Source organism: Canis lupus, chromosome 22 (assembly GCF_048164855.1).
Source record: "Canis lupus baileyi chromosome 22, mCanLup2.hap1, whole genome shotgun sequence".
Lineage (NCBI taxonomy): Eukaryota > Metazoa > Chordata > Mammalia > Carnivora > Canidae > Canis > Canis lupus.
Window position 1 is genome coordinate 38,061,445 of NC_132859.1, and position 18,164 is coordinate 38,079,608.

At 35.4% G+C, this 18,164-nt stretch overlaps 1 protein-coding gene across 27 annotated transcripts in view; it reads left to right on the forward strand.

The window, feature by feature from the left end:
• RBMS3 (RNA binding motif single stranded interacting protein 3) overlaps positions 1-18,164 on the forward strand; it is a 1,291,910-nt gene that overhangs the window by 1,176,242 nt on the left and 97,504 nt on the right. For 23 of the 27 annotated variants that reach the window (XM_072793055.1, XM_072793061.1, XM_072793059.1 and 20 more), the window contains 2 exons: positions 7,976-8,072; positions 10,306-10,356. In XM_072793055.1, coding sequence (XP_072649156.1) covers positions 7,976-8,072; positions 10,306-10,356 — 148 coding nt within the window. The remainder of the gene's footprint in view (positions 1-7,975; positions 8,073-10,305; positions 10,357-18,164) is intronic. The other 4 variants (XM_072793062.1, XM_072793064.1, XM_072793065.1 and 1 more) reach the window with 1 other exon arrangement.

The window sequence follows — 18,164 nt, forward strand, 5'->3', positions numbered from 1 at the left end:
TCCCTGTCTGATTTAAAGTATTAGGCAGACTTTACTAACTACAGAACAAAACTCAAACTTTCAAGAATGGCACAATAAAAAATAATAATAACACTCCATGACTTGGTTTCTGAAAATCATATGAATCTTCTGTGAACCTTCTCAGAACATCCCATGTTACTTTACACTTCTGTGTCTTAGTTGCTCATAGAATCCTCTCTGCCTGAAGAGAATGGTGATTTCCTTCCTTCCTTTCTTCCTCTCTCTTTCCTTTCTTCTGTCATTTTTAAAAAGATACTGCTCTCCTTTAAAGGACACAGTCAATTGATTTCAAGCAGAGCTAGTTACACCATCAGTCATAAGAGAAACAGTATAAGCAGTGGTTAAGAGTGCACACAGGTTGTTTGTGCTTTAGTTTGCTCTTCTGTGAAATGGAGATTATAGTAAGACTTTGTAAGGATTAATGGAACTCTGTATGGTACAGTGTAATTGTCAACATAAATATTGATGTTATTGCACTATATTTCAAAGTATCATGATACATTTGACAGTCTATTTACCATGTACTTATTGACACCATATTTATTTGCCTGCTGGACTATTAACTCACTGAAGTCAGGTTCCACACTTTATTCATCTTTATAGGCTATTTAACCCAGTATTGTAAGTGCTAAATCACAATGGGAAATGTAACCAATGAAATCTGCTTAGTTCCAACAAATTTCTATTAGAGAAACCATTCCTCTTCTTAGCATCAATTTATTCTGTCCCCATGTAACACTTTAATCTGATTCTCTTGAAGTATACAGCCTCCAGTTTCATGCAAAGTATCCAAACTCCCCATGAATTTTTCACATCTTGAGTTAATAATGGAGTTTTAGAAGGCTCAGACTGTCCATTGTGTTGTTGGTAACAAGAAGATGGAAATTTTATATGATGAAATGGAAAAAAAAATAGGAAGATTGTAGTGAATTAATCTTACTCATTTGATACTTCTTCATATAGATGATTTTAAAAAATGTTTTGTTCATCTTTGGTTTTATTGCCTTATATGGTAACATTTTAATAATAGAGTATACTGGAATAATAATTTTTAAGCCTGTAAGATGTAAAGATAACCACAAATGTTTTCTAAACATACTGTCCCTTGAGTTAACATTAGCATGTGCATCCTGGAGGTGTGGGAGCTGATTTAGAAAGCTTACTCAGTACATTAAGGGATCTAACATGAATGTTCAGAAGAGAATATGCTACTCACTATTCACATGGCTGTATTTGAACCAGCAGGCAACCTAACTCAGACAGCAATAACTTAACAGAGTGAGAAATGTTTATTAGGAAAGAAACTGGTCTCATTTTACATAGACCAATAAGTATCCAAAGATACAGCTGTAACTCACTCAAACTAATCCAGATAAGATTCCTAAACATTGCTTAATGCTAACTCAGTTCAATTTAACATTTTGTTCTCTTTTGAATATCTATTGCATTGTTTAAAATCATTTTGGTGATACAAATTTTTTTTTTTTTTTTTTTTGGTGATACAAATTTGAAACGGAATAAGTTTATACTATATCAGAGACAATGAATATGTACACAATTCTAGTACAAGATACAGTCCAAATAATATTGTGGTAGAAGCACAAAATACTATGAGATCTATGTACTATGTTAACTTTTATTTGTATAAAATCTTTCTGAAAGAATACAAAAGAAATGATGATAGCAGTTCTCTGGCAGGGGGGCAGGCAAAGAAGTACTGCAAAGTAAGTGAGAGAGGGGAGACTTATTTTTCACTGTTTATATTTTTACATTCTTTTCAAAAAGAAAAGTAAGTCATAGGACCACAAAGAAGAGGCATTTGTGTTCTAATGAGGGATTAGGAAGGCTTATTGATGGAGCACTGACATGAAAATTTCCTCCTAACGATGCGCCACTTCAGAATTAAAGAACATATTTTATGATCCTGTGGTTTCCCATAAGTGTACCAAGCCCCAAGGTTTTCTGAGTATGTGGCTAGGTTGTAAGTAGTAGCTTAAATTGTGTTAAGAGTTAAATATTTTCTGAATTCCATAACCTCTGCATTAATACAGCAACACAGAATTGAAATAAATACTCCCAAATTAGCTCAACTTTAGCTAATGAAGAACAAACATTTATAAGTACCAACCATGGTGAATCTATCCTGTTTGAACTTAGATGGTAGAAAAATGTCAGTTCTGTCGTCTGCTTGAATCTATCCAAATTATTGCTTAAAAAAATTAGTTCAATGTCACATCTATCTAAGGCTTTGAAGTTTATAGTGAAGAAGTGTCTGTATTACAATGGAAAAATGAAACCTTAGTACTTTTTACTCTAGGCTAACTTACAAGAATAAAAATGTCTATTCTTCTTTCAGAACTGTCTGGCATAAGTCTACAATTTGTTATTACTACTGCCCTATTGCTTTTTTAGCAGTCCAATATGAAATTCCATCACTTTCAAATATGAGTGTGGGAGGTGGGAAATAATCATTCCCCATATTCAAAATCTCATCTTTCCAGTGCCCTTTTCAGTGAGAGCTGCTGTAAAAGTCCCGGATTGTTTTATTTGAATAAAATGTATTCTTGGGAGAAACATGGAAAAAAAATGTTTTCTATAGCATCGGTTTGCCAGCTGTTGTATATAGGCATTTGATATTAAGTGATACAGAAATCTTATCTTATTACACTAGGAAAGGAATCTAATGTGAAGGATCTGGTGGTATTACAATGAAAATGACCAATAACTTATTAATCTTGTGCTATAGTGTTACCCTAAGGATACCGTTTGTGCTTCTGACTCTAACCTTATTGCCTGTGGACATGAAAGACGAGCCAGTGCTGTTTATTTCAGTGTGCAAATAGGATTTTGTGTGGTTTTCTTCGGTAAAAAACATTCTACCCTAGGGTTATTGATATGTTCACGTTATTTTTATTGTCAGTGAAATAAGATTTCACCATGTTACTACTGACTGCCAAATCCCCTGAAGATGACTTTCCTGCAGGCAAAATCATGTCCTCTCAGTGATCTAGAGTTGCATATTCTGAAAGTCTGGAGCCCACTTGCTTTAAATGCCAGAGAACCAAATAACTCTGCATTACTTAAAAATGTTAAGTTTTTTTCAAAGGCCAGCTTTGAATTCTATAGATAGATTATGCTTAGTTAATTCTCTTAGCCACTGTAGCATTTGGTATTTTGTTCAAATGAAATATCTCCAGAAGCAACTAGTTCATATTCCTAGTTCTCATCCTCAACACTACAACATTTTGGACCAGATCATTTTTAGTGTGGGAGCTGCCCTGTGCATTGAAGGATGTTTAGCCAAATCCCAGACCTCTATCCACTAGATACTGGTAGCAGCCCACCCACACAGTTGTGACAACCAAAAATATATCCAGTTCCTACCATCAAATATTCCCTGAGGACCAAAATCACTTCATCACTTCTAGTTTAGGAGCACTGGTCAAGCATAAAAGGAATACTTTTACACACATAATGCCATGTGAATAATTTTGGCAAAAAAACTATATATATAAAACAGTATATATATAATTAACAGTATATATATATATATTATATATATATATATATATATATAATATATATAAACAGTAAGCTATTCCCAGGAAAATGGTTTAAGAATTCATGCCCAGTTTTCTGTAATAGCATTTTCAAGGCATAATGCATATATTATGAGATATAAAAAGATAAAGTCACATATTTAGAATTACCATAGCTTTATTATTATGGCTGAAATGTTCTGTCAATTTTCGCTTCCTGTTTCCTGATAATACCTATGCCTAAAGCATCTATTTGGATGTCTTTGTTGTTTTGTTTTGTTTAACATCATGGCCATGTGAAAGTGTTTTTATTCCCTACATGGCAGGGACTGAGAAGAAGGGAAGAGATTGGGAAAGCCATCCTACAGTTCTCTCTCATAGAGCCTGGCCCAGTGCATTTTCTTTAGATATGGTACCTCCTAAGTCTCAGCTACAATAGCAGCATTTCTTGTCATGGTTTAAGCAAGGGTTTCCTGTACATTCATCCAGTTTATGTTTAGACTTAGCTTATTTCAGAATACCAGAATTAGGAGTTTAAGATAGTGTGCTAATTTTCTTCTTTCCAGTACATTTCCCATTCTAAATAACTCTCTGACTTGAGTGGCAGTATTGGAACTTGCTGGCAAGGATGAAATATTCTTGTGTGATGGATAGGATTAGAGCAAATAGAAAAAAACACATTAAAAATTTCCCCAAGGTTCCCTTTGTAGGTATCAGGTTTAGTTGGTTGCTTTCTTTACATGTCTTCTCCCTGTTTTCCCCATAAAACTCCCTCTAAACCCTGCCTGTCAATCCAATCCTGTTGCCTTCACTTTTAATACTTCAGTTGGTATATTTTACAAAGTAAACCAGCCATGCTCAGGTAAGATGCATGATTCACTCCATTGATGGGAGAGTCTGAAACTGGGTTTCTAACAGAAGTTAAACCACCTCATGGTGAAGGAGAAAGACTGTGGAGTGATCATGGAGTAGCTGTGGGTGGAATGGGGTCATTGTGAGCCCCAAATATGTCTTTTTATTCACTTATTCATGAATAAGCTCTGTCAGGAGTAAGACCTAAAGGGGATTTTTAAATGCAAACCATGATATTTGTAGTAAAGGACTCTTTTCCCTAGTTGCTAGTACTATCACATTTTTGAAAGCAAGTATTGATTAAGCTTCTGCTAAGCATTTACTAATATGTGTTGTTGGCCTCTCTTTGGGTTCTTACTCATCAGCTTTCTACTGGTTCAGAACCCATCTTCTATGCTCTCACCATCTTGGCATTGGCCACCCTATACTGAAATCACTACTTATTTCCCTAAGCTCCTTTGTTTTCATTCATTCATTCATTTGTATATTCATTCAACCTATGGTCCTTAAGTATCTATTACATCCCAGCTCTATTCTAGGCAACAAAGCCCGTGTGTCCTCAACACTATCAAAGCTCACATCCCGAGAAATAGTCAATAATTACCTTGTATTAGCTCCAATGCCATGACAAAACACCTTTGTTTAGGTGGCTTTAAACAACAAAATTAATTTTCTTATAGTTCTGTAGGCTAGAAGTTTATGATCAAGGTCTGACTGATTTGATTTCTGGTGAGTCTGGTGAGGGCTCTCTTCCTGGCTGGTGGATGACTGCCTTCTCACTATGTCCTCACCCAGCTTGTTCTCCATGAGTGCTTGTGGAGGGAGAGAGCAAGTTCTCTAGTATCCCATCTTATAAGAAGATCAATCCTATCGTGATAGGGGCCCACCCTGTTGACCTCATTTAATCCTAATTTCTTCCAGAGAGGTTCCATTTCTAAATACAGACACATTGAAAGGATTTCTACATATGCATTTTGGTGTGTGTGTGTGTGTGTGTGTGTGTGTGTGTGTTTTAAAGATTTTATTTATTCATTCATGAAAGACACAGAGAGAGAGGCAGAGACATAGGCAGAGGCAAAAGCAGGCTCCTTGCAGGGAGCCCGTTGCAGGACTTGATCTCAGGACCCCGGGATCACACCCTGAGCCAAAGGCAGATGCTCAACCACTGAGCCACCCAGGTGTCCCAACATATGCATTTTGGAGGGACATGAACATTCAGTCTATGACATACTTAAAGAAAATTTTAAAAATCATTATTTTAGATGGTGATAACAGTGACACTCTAAGGAATGTTTTAAAGGCTTAGCCATCTTTGGTACATATAGTAAATGATCAACATTTTTTTTTTAATGAACAGGTGGATGTTTGGCTACACAGTAATTGATTTTGCTTAGAAGTCAGGATTATTAGATATAACCTACATAGAATATATATTCACTCCTTATAGTGTACAATTCTGTGAGTTCTGACCAGCATACAGTCATAGAATCACCAGACAAGCAAGACAGAACTGTTATATCACTTCTAAAAATTCTTTCATGCATCTTTGTAGTCAGCTCTATCCTCCAAGCTCAGCCTTTGACCTCCACTGATCTATTTCTTTATAGTATTGCATTTTTCATGTTGTGATGTAAGTGGAATTATAAAATATAGGGTCTTTTGAGTCTGACTTCTTTCATTTAGGATAATTCACCTAAAATTAGTCGTGTTGAATATATCGGTGGTTCTTTCCTTATTGCTTAGTAGTGTTCTACTGCATGGATATACTACAGTTTGTTTAGCAATTCAGTGGAAGGATATTTGGTTTGTTTCCCATTTTTGTCAAGTGCAATCAATAAAGCTGCTATATAAACATTTGCTTTAAGGTTTTTGTGAAAACATGAGGTTTCTTTTGTCTTGAGTTAGTATATACCACGGGGATTGTTGAGTTGTAAGGTATTTGTGTGTTTAACTTCATAAGAAATTGACAAGTTTTCCAAAATGATTGCACCTTTCTGCATTTCCACCAGCAACAAATGAGAATCTCACTTTGTCTGAACCCTTGCCAGTGCTAGGATTGTCTTTTTTTTTTTTTTTTATCTTTTTCTTTTTTTGGCCATTCTAATAAGTATGCAGCCAATATCATTTTTTTTTTAAACTGCAGAACTATAAACTTAGAGGTCTGGTAGATATGGACAGTAAGGATGTAATGTTTGACAGAGTAACTTTTTTAGCTGCAAATTTTAACCAAGAGTGTGGCCTTATAATCCTTGTTGAGAACTATTAGATAAAGTAAATTTAAGACTATAGTCCTCCAATCCTTGCTTGAAGACTTTTACAGACTTTAAGATTAAAGAATTTCCTCTTTGAATCCTGGAAACCTTGAAATCCAGCACTCCTACATTCAGTGAGAGTCTTGTAAAATACTTCTTTAGAATGGTAACCCATGAGAGTCTCTATTCAAACTATTAGTGACCTCTGAGGGGTGACGATGTCCCTGACCGCAAAACTCCAACCTCAGTGATGCTATTAAAAAAAAAAAAATCAAAAGTAGTAGTTGATTTTTGCTAAGAGGACAGCAAAGTGAAATAATGATTTTGTTACCTTTGATACCCATTTTCCCAATCTATCCTCACATCAGTGAAATAATCCATCAAAGGAAACTTGGCTTTTTTCCATTCTGTGGCTGGCCATTCTTACCAGGAAGACAGGAAGAAATAAACATGATTTGAAAATCTGCTGACAAATTTGAGCGTAAAGTAACTTATGAATTCGATAAGGTATAGTGTGACCAGAGATGGCTTTGTCACTGATTTAAGTACCTTGAAGCTGCCCTTTGAAAGTTCTGTAGAAAGATCTCATTTGTTAATCCCTGATCTCGCCCAGTATCATTTTATAATTGCTCAACGAAAGGCCCTGAAAGACTCAAAACCTCAGTGTTTTTTATAGAGTCTACACCAGGAGTATATCACAGAGGTCCAGAATCTTCTTGATTGAATCCAGAATATATGCCTATCGCCAGATAGACACAGATCACAAATTGTCTACTTTTTTCTTTTTCAGGGAGGAAATATTTAGCTTAGTTTCTGCATAAGTTCATGGATTTTTCTGCCTAGCACAAATTATATAGAACTCTCTAGGAGCTGACCCTATTTCTTGAATAAAGAGATAAATGCAATTTGTGTACACATAACATAGGCCATCTTTGTAAAACTTGGTGCTATCATTTTGCTTTTCTCTCAAAGAGCTTTAGCATTACCTTAAAAAGAAAAGAAAAACAAACTAAAAGCAATGCCCATGACTTTTCTCCCCCTGTTGGTTAAACATACTATTACACTCACCTGGCTTAAGAGATTTTGTACAGCCAATTTTATAAGATGACTTAAAGTTGTCATTTTGTTCAGAACGATTTATTTCCTTTAGTGGCATCAAATGCTATAAATTTCCTGGATGCTCCTGTTCACAGTTGGTGGAAAAACACAAGGGTGGAACTCTGCCTTTCCCAGAGGTGCTTGGTAGCATTTGATTAGCAGCCAGGCATGCAGCAGCTTCATGAATCTTCTTTTTTTGTTTTCTGTTTGCAGATTTTATTCTTCACCGTACAGTATTGCAACCAACCGCATGATTCCACAGACATCTATCACGCCATTCATTGCTGCTTCCCCTGTCTCCACATACCAGGTATGTCCGATTTACCTGCACCCGAGGAGAAGTCTTTCTTGCCATTAATAGACTATGTCAAGGCAAAAGGGACACAGTAGATTTTTTTTACCTGTCCTAAACAATTTAGTCACATCTTAATGTAATAATACTCCAGTTTTAGCCTACACTTTGAAGGGCTTGTTTGCATCTATTTTACTGAATAATAAAGCCCACCATCTCTTCATTCTTCCTGCTGAAATTTTTATGATTATGCTCCTTTCTAGCCAACATTAGTGCAGCCTTCTTGCCGCTGAGAACTTAGTTTGTTGGTTGTCGGTTATTTGGGTGGCCATGTTCCCTATTGTGTCTTCTTTACAAGCACACGTCTGGCATTCCCCTCACTCACTCCAGGATATTTTATTGTTGTCATCTCATTTTGTCACAGTTGTCCTGTGTGTCCATGTGAAGCTACATGGATAGATGTTAAATCATTTTCCCCAAGAAATAGGGAGGATTCTCAAAATGGTAAAACGTTATTCCTACTTCCTGCTCTTACTTCATTCTCCACCCCAAAGAGGTCAAAAGAGACCTCATGGGTTCCACATGTTGAAAAACAAAAAAGCCAAGACTCCATGTGTGTCCTAAAGCAGATGTTGTAGCCAGTTAATTCTAAGTACACAGTGGATTAACATAGTCTTACTTCTCCCTCAAAAAATACTCCTTGTCTTATTCCTTTGAGTTATCCAATGTGCTATTACTCCCTGCTTCTCTTTACCTCATATTGTTCTTCAGACAATTCTTCTAATTCTAATTAGACAGTGCCTATAGATGCTACATATAGAGGGTCTAGTGTCACCTTTCAAAACTTTGGAGAGACAAAGCGAGAGAGAGTGTACGTGCGTGCATGCATGTGTTTCTCTGTATTTTGCAGATGGTGGGGGTGGATGTTTTATGATGGGTAAAACTGTAACGTCGATGACTGCTACTAATTCAGTGAAGTTTCACCTTATTCAACCATTACATACTTCATTTCAGGATGTCTCAGCTGTCAGAGCATCAAACTTGAGACTATATACATTTTTCCTTAACTGATTTCCCCTGAAGCAGATCATTTTCATTCTTTTTCTGCACTTAAGATTCTTGATACATGTTGGTGGGTGAACAGAATAGACTTTCATGTGAATTGCATTTGAGGGTCTCAGATTGGCTGATTTCTTAATTGCCATTCCTTGGGACCCATGAGGCTATGTGCAGGTGCTGTTCAGTTTTTGTGCTTCCTGCAGGCCTGCCTGGTTGTAGTGTGTGTTTTTGGGGTATTTTTTTTTGTTTTTACTTATTTTTTAAAAATCTTGGCCTATGTTTCAGCCAAGACCACCCAATGAGCCCCAGTGTAGAGCACTTTGGTGACATGAAAAAAAATATCCACAGAAAACTGATTTCACTTGGGAGGGCTCATAAGTAGAACTTAACTCTAGCTCCTTTTTCTTAAAAAAGGAATCAGAACAATTCCTCTGTTGTTGATTCTCGCCTTTCACCACTTTTTTTTTTTTTTTTAATCTAAAGTGCTTTGGCAATTTTGTTAGTGTGAGTGTATTGAAAGCAAAGTTTTCAGGGTTCTCAATGTGACAATCAGCCCTTACAAGCTGACTTTCTCATTTGGCTGACAAGGCACATTTCAGAACAGTTGGTTGGCTCAAATTCTCATTTTTATTTGCCATACCAATTACCATGAAAGAAAAAAAAACACAAATTTACTTAACTTGGGTTTAACCCAAATCTTTCCCCCCAAATTTCTGATTGATCTCTTTAGTTCTTCCCCCAAATTTTACCACTTGGACTTATTTCCAAGATGGGATCACTTGAGAATTTGAATTAGAACCAAAGACAGAAAAAGAGGAAGTCTTAGCTGTCAACTCTCTATTATTTGCTTCTATCCCTGGGAGTTGACCTCGAAGTAGGGGTCCCTGAGGCTTTTTTCCTAAGACTCTAGCCTTCAACACCAACCTCAAAATATGTTCCAAGGCCCAGCCTGGTCAATGTAGGCACTATAGCCAGTACTGGTGAAGTAGGAATTCGCTTTACATTTTACTATGTTTCAGGGACCAAATTAATCAGGTCCAAGAATTTCCTTTCTATTCCTAGTTCTGAGTATTAATTAGCTGTAAAGTCAGATGGACTCCACTTTCTTTTGACCTAGTGTGACTCCACTGAACACAAGAACCAAGTTCTCTCTGTGATTGCTTTGTGCTAATAAATGCTGTTTGATGCATAGGTCCAGAGTACTTCATGGATGCCTCATCCGCCATACGTTATGCAACCAACAGTAAGTGTTCTCAGTCACCTGAGGCTAAATATTTCTATTATCCAAGTGCAAGCTTTTGTAATGCATAGAAAGGAAGCTTTTGGGGTGAAGCTTTTGTTATTTTCCATACCTCTTTCAGGCAGCCATATTTTTCAGGTGAAAAGCTGTTCCTGAAATTCTACAAAAGCATGTACAACAGATAGATGGCAGAGTTAGAGAGAGAGAGAGGTGAAAGAAAGAGAAAGAGTGAGATGAGAGAGAGAGAGGGATGAGACAAAGAGAGAACAAACTTTATTGGAGGAAATAGCAGTCAACCTTCTAAGCTGATGTCTACCACTTGTCATGAATGGGGAATTTCTACTTCATGCAGGAATTCTGAACTCTGGACGATTAAATCCATTTATAGGGGAAAAGTCTTTCTGTTTTACTTCTCTTGTTATTCTCTGTTCTCTTTGGATGCAGTTTGATGTGCTTTGGGGGCAATTTTTAGTATCATGGCCTACCTTTGACTCAAAGCAAGATATTTAAAACATGAAGATAGTTGTGTACTAATAGATGAAGATATAGACAGAAAGCAAGGTTGCTAAATACTTTTTTTGATGTTAACGAACTAGAGCCATTCTCTTCTTCTTTAGTGGAAAAATCTCTTATAAAAATATTCAAACTCTATTTTCCACTTGCTATATTTCCCATTTTGTGGCACAATATTATATCAGTCCCAGGGAAAATATTACATATTTCATTAGAATCTAGGCTGAAGGCTAATGATTCCATTTGTCTTTGTCCAGGTCTTCCAGGTTTTCTAGCTCTGTAGAAGTTAAGAGAGAGTAATTTCTATAGCAATATATTCATGAGAATGAGAAATAGGGGTAGGGCACTAGACAGAAAATCATGTGACAAGGGCTGTGGTATACTCTCCTCGGCATGCTCACATCTGTGCCTTTGTTTCCTTTTCTGTCACTTTATTAACGAGACTATTGGAAAGATCAAATGATACCATATGTAAAAATAGTTTTTAAAGTATGACATGCTATGCATTATTATTGACATTACTCTCCTAGTAGAATGTATTAGTTGCACAAAGAAAAAAACAATGCTACATTTTAACACATTTTAAAGCTAAATATCAATAAGGTAGCACGCATTAAAGACCAGGGAACTAAATTCAGAGGCATCCGTTTCTTGGAGTCAAAGGATCATAGCACCTGGTTTTCATTTTTGAGCTTTGTCTGTTTTTTAAAGAAAATAAGGAACATTACACATTGCTCTTAATGTTTTGATAGTTCGTTTTTTATTTAAAGAATAAAATGTATATAACCTAGTACAGCAGAACTTTAGCCCATATTTTGCAAATTCCTCTATTTACTCTTATTTATACACCTTGGGGGCTTCCTGAGTTCATCTGGTCTATGTTCTGTAAATCATACCAACATACAATGAATTCAGGCTACCCTTTCCAATTCAGGTCATGAGATAAAATACAATATACAATGCCAAACCAACATATAGCACAGAGTGAGCCAATACAGGGAAAGAGAAGTTTGGTTGAGTTATAAAGTGGAGAATCTCTAAAAGGAAACAGCTACCTTATAAAAATAATATGTTCATCTACAGGGCACTAATGCTAGTTCAGTCCTCACACTGAGGTGAAGCATCATCTCACTTTGGCCAAAGGGAATCCACATCCAGCAAAACCCAAATATTTTCCCAGATATCAAAATATGTAATATTCTACTAGTACTTCTAGAACTGTGAGCAGAAGGGAAGATGTTTGTATATGTCTTTATTTCAACTGTCACTCAGGAGAGTAGCAAAATTTTTCTTCCTCTCCCCCTCCATCCTAGCATGGCTTCAGCCCCATTTTTTTTTTTTTTTGGTATATTATTTCTCATACATCTTCCTCCAGTGATAGCTGTGTGTGTGTGTGTGTGTGTGTGTGTGTGTGTGTGTGAATTTATCCCCTTGGATATTCCTTGCTATGTCTTCTACTCACTGATATCTTATCACTTCCCATGACTAGACAGTGCATCATGTTTGAGTTTAGGTTACTTGGTTTAAAATACAATATTTGTGGCTGGGACGGATTCCTGGAAAAAGGAGTGCCTAGGCCACCCACCACTTTGTTGTTTTTAACATGGAATAATTGGTTAAACAGTGTCATGGAAACAGAGTTTGTGCCATCAATCTTTTCCCTTTAACAGTTTTGCTAGTTGCCTATATTGTATAAATAACCTTACCCATTTCATCATCAAAATGGGGTTAAATATAACTGTATGACACTAAAATACAAAAATACGTAAGTAATCTAAGGCAGATACACCAAATACCTGAATCTAAAGAGATAGGATAAATGAACAACATGATGATTAATAGGGTGAGTTGTTGGTCTCTTTGAGATAGGAAACCTTTCTCTGTTATGGAACTCTGGGCAATTAAACTTTCTGAGTCACAGTTTCCTCATCTGTAATATAGACGTACTAATGCTTAAATAATTATGCACTTTAGTTCATGAAAGGAAATAAAGTGTAAAACTCCTAAATTTTCCTGGCAGATAGCAAACACTTGGAAAATTACTATTATTATTATAGTTATATAAGGACATTGAATGTTATACTTGAGATTAGCCCAATTACATAAAATGGGAGTTGGTATGGAAGAAAGTTAAGAATAAGCAATAATCACCTATTTCTACCATGTTCATACTACTTATTTAACTTACTTTGCTAATGAGTTTTTGGAGATAGCTTCTATGGCTATAAATCAGACAAATTTCTAGATTGGTGCTTTTTTCATTTACTTATTAAACTATTCAATACCAAAGCTAGGAAAAAAAGGCCTATCAGGTACCTTCTTGTTGTCAGTAACTGGAACCTACTTTACAAATAAATTCAAGTTATCACTATCTACATATCTCAAATATGTTTCTGATTTTCTTACAACTGTTCTCTCTCATGTTTTCTCTCCCACCATTTTGAGAAAATCTTGTGTATAAGCTCTAAGTGTAAGCATGTTTCTCTCCCATCACTGTGAATGCACACTGACTCCTACACTGGATCCAGAAGCCCTTCAGGTTCTCTTTCAGGCTTAACTCAAAGGACTCCAAGATTCTATCTTTTTTAAAAAAATATTTTATGTATTTATTCATGAGAGACACACACAGAGAAAGAGAGAAAGGCAGAGACACATGCAGGTGGAGAAGCAGACTCCCTGCAGGGAGCCTGATATGGGACTCCAGCCCAGGACCACAGGATCATGACCTGAGCAAAAGGCAGATGCTCAGCCACTGAGCCACCCAGGTGCTCCAGGATTTCAACCAGGCTTGTATCCAAAGAAGCTTTAGGAAAGTCTTAAAGTAGAACATTGTGTCTCTGGTCTTTACCTAGATGAATGGTTAAAATGGGGGGCAGGGGAAGATACAGGTAATTATAAGCAAGAGATAAATGAAATGACACAAGAAAGAAAAGGAGTAGGCAAAGGACAAGAGAACAGAAAAGAGTAAGCATAAAGTTAAAATGTGCCATTTAAGTTTGTTTCTTTAGAGATTTAATTTTCTAAGGTGTGTGTATATTATTATTATTATTTGTAGATTTAGAAAAAGATTCTGAGAGAGAGGCCTTTCACTTTTTTTTTTTCTTGAAAGAGGGAGAGAGGATAGGGAGGGGCTGAGAGAGAGGGAGAGGGAGAAAGAATCTTAAGCAGGCTCCATGCCCAGCAGCCCCCCCCCCCCCCCCCCGGCCCAGCACTCCATTTCACCACCCTGAGATCATGACCTGAGCAGAAATCAAGAGTCCCATGCTTAACTGACTGAGCTACCCAGGCTCCCTGAGGTCTTTCACTCTTAATGAAGACAGGATAAAAATCTCCTGGACTGTGTTATAACTATCATCCTGGTATTTGTGCAAGAAATAGTTCTCTGTCAGTTAGTGGGCTCTGGGACCTTATCAAGTCTCCTGGTAAATTGTCAGACCCCACCAAGGACAGCAAAATCATTTCTATTCACAATTTGCTGTTGTTCTCCTGAACAGATACTGAGGAAAGAGCATTGCTAGATGAGATTAAGAACTCACGTTTTGCTGTGAGAAAGTAAAAAATGCTGACTTTGTCATGCAATCGGTTATTTGTTGCAGCTTCTCAGTGCAGACTTCTATACTATACTTTGAAATTCCCCATCACAATGACAGAATTTTAATAGATGATGGATTGCACCAAATATCTACTCTGCATAGCATCCCGTTACATTGAAATCTTATATGAATGCGCAATTGAAATTCCTGTGTTGCGATACATTGGATATTTTGTTAAATCTGTGCTGACAAGGCAAAAAGATGATAGTTCCCAAGAAGAAGCATAGTCCTATTCCCTTAAATTGTATTTAGGCTCATTTGAATCATAAATCTTCTGTTCTTCATATGGTTAGCATTATTTTATCTCAAGGAGAAAGGTCAGCTTTCATTTTTACTTAATTACAAATCGGTTATCTAATTACAGTATTCTAAGAAATGCAAGATGCCCTATTGAATCATTGGATGATTTGTTGCCATGCATAGCTAAATTATGACTTTTATGATTAATAAACCTTAAATTTATAGTTAAAGAGTAAATATAAACTCCTCCTCTACAAGGCTGTTCAAGAAAGCTCCAGAACATTTGATTAGGTCATTCCTTATCATCAAACACACAAGGCCTAAGGCTTAATTTTAGAGGTTGTAGCCTACAAATTTATAGGTGTGTTTTCTGTAAAAGCATATCACCTAATGTGGAAAGAATATTAATATCATTTGAATTCTGTTCAGAAAGCAAGGTTTTCAGATATTACCCTTTTACTCCAATAGTTTTGCTGAGCAACAATCCTAAATCTCAGTTTCATTAGCAAAGTAACGATGTCAAGATGCTTTTGTTATCAAAGGGGTTAACTTGGTAAATATATATCTGCAGGCCAAATCTTTTTTTTTTTAACTACATAGCAAAAATAGAACAACAGTGACTCTAACCCGTATATACTATTTCTACTGGAAGAGAATTCAAATGAGTGGAGCATCTTCTTTAGAGCACCACCTCCTTTTAAATATACTGCTGGAATAAAGTGAATACCAACAAAAACCATTTCCACAGAAAGTCTCTTTGACATTAACTACTGTTAAAAAAAAAAAAAAAGTAGTGCTGGCTTTCCATTGTTAAATGTAAATTCAAAATTACAGGAAGTTTAAAGAAATAATCTTTAAAAACCTGTTAAACAATAAATTCAAAACTAATAATTCGTAAGCACATAGAGCATAAAAGACTTTCCACTTACCAATTCTACTCTCCAGAAATAAATCTAGTAAATAAATTTTATGTTACTATCCAATTTTTTATGCATACAAAAGTCTGTGTACTTGTGTGTAAAAGTGTATGTATTTTTAATATCTATACAGGATCACTCTAAAAATACTGTGTTGTAACTTCCTTTATTTTTTCCCAATAATAGAATGTCCTGGATGTCACTGCATGAGTCACATATAGAACCACGTCAATTTTTTTAACACTTCATAATATGCCATTATATAAATGCCCCAAAAAGTATTTAACCAATTTCCTATTCACAGTTCTTTAAGTTGCTTCAAGTACTTGCTCATAAACTCAAGACTGTAATATTGAGCACTTGTGAGAAAATATGTGTAGGATAAATTGCTGATACAAAAAGTATGTGTTTAAGTATTTTAAGGTATGATTATACATTATTGTCAAATTGCACTTCAAGTTAAGAGTGTTTATTTCTCCATGGCCTCAATTAACACTGGGCATTCTCAAGTTTCAAATATTTTGTTAATGTGATGAATAGTGAATACTACTTTACTCATGTTTCACTATTATTTCTCAGTCCTAGAGGAGTTGAGTTGCTTTTCATGTTCATTAACAATTTTTTTTTCCTTCGGAGCTCCAAATTCATGTGCTTTGCTCATTTATCTTTTGGGGTAATCATCTCCTATTTTAAAAATATGTTATTGCAGTTAGTTAACATTGTCATAGGTAATTTAGATAATTTCTGTTTACTTTTAATGTTTTGACGTTCATCATGCAGAACTTTAGTATTTAGTGTTTAATGTTTATCAGTTTTTCCCTTTAGGACAAGGGTCACCAATTTTTTTTTCTGTAAAGATCCAAACAATGAATGTGGTCAGTTTTGTGAGCTGTGTGATCTCCTTCACACCTAGGCAGTGCTGTGGCTGTAGAGTGAAGGCAGCCACAGACAATACAGAAATGAATTGGCATGGCTGAGTTTCAAGAAACTTTGTTTACAGAAATAGGTGAGGGCCATATTTGGTTCATAGGCTATGTTTTGCCAGCCCATGCTTTAGAGCATCTGGACTGCCATATGAAATATCTTATTAAATATAAGATTTAAAACACCATAGGTTAAAAATAAATAATAAAACACTCTATGTCTTTGTTTAATGTTTTTGTTGTTACTTTTGTTTTTTTGAGTTTAATAACTTTTTTTAATCGAGATATAATTGACATAAAACAATTTAATCACCCTATGTTTTATTGTAGTAAATTTTATTCCTAAGTTTTTTACTTTTGGAGTTTGTTTTGCAGTATGGTATGAGATTATGGTCCAACTTTTTTTCCCCAAATGGATAACCAATATCATAACAACTTTTGTCATGTAAATCACCTACATTTCCTCCATTGATATACAATTTTATTCCAATTTTTATCATACAATAACTCTCTTTATATCTTTGGTATATTTCTGGACTCAATTCTGTTCTGTTGATATACTTTTTGACCATTACTCTAGTATTTTAATTAACACTTTATAATACCATATATACCTGACAGGACTCAATCCCTGACATTATTTTTTTGTTGTTGTTTCTCAAGAATTTTTTGAATTTATATATTAATTATGGGAAATATAAAAATATACGTACAATGAATTTTTCTAAGAAAAAAAATAAGTCTTTCCTTTTACTCAAGATTTTTTACTTTTCCCCCTAGCTTTATTGAGGTATAACTGACAAATAAAATTGTAAGATACTTAAAGTAAGTGTGTTTTGATTTGATACATATATATATTATGGTAGGACTCCCACCATCTAGGTAATTAACACATCCATTATCTTACATATTTATCTTTCGTGTGTGTGTGTGTGTGTTAGAGAGCATTTTAGTTCATTCTCTCAGCAAATTTTAATTATATAATATAGCCTTATGAACTACAGTCATCATGTATTACTTAGATCCTCAGACTATTTATCTTATAGCTGAAAGTTGGTACTCTCTTACACACCTCTCCTTATTTTCCCCAATCTCCCCAAACCCTGGCAAACACTTTTCTTTTCTATATCTCTATGAGTTTGGGTTGATTGATTGATTGATGTATTTATTCATTTTAGATTTCACATATAAGTGATAACATGCAATATTTACCTTTCTCTTCCAGGCTTATTTAACTTATTATAATGCCCTCAAGATTCATCTATGTTATCACAAATGACAGAATTTCCTTCTTTCTTACAGATGATAATATTCCATTGTATATATATATATATATATATATATATACACACACAATATCTTTACCCATCCATCCATAGACAGACACTTAGGTTGTTTCTATATCTTGACTATTGTGATATTGTGCAAAACTGCAATGAACACAGGAGTGTAGATATCTCTTTGGGATCCTGCTTTCATTTTCTTGAATATATCCCATGAGTGGGATTCCTATATCATATGCAGTTCTATTTGTTAGTTTTTGAGGAACCTTCATACTGTTTTCCATAGTGGCTGCATCAATCTACATTCCCATCAACAGGGCACAAAGGTTTCCTTTCTGTATA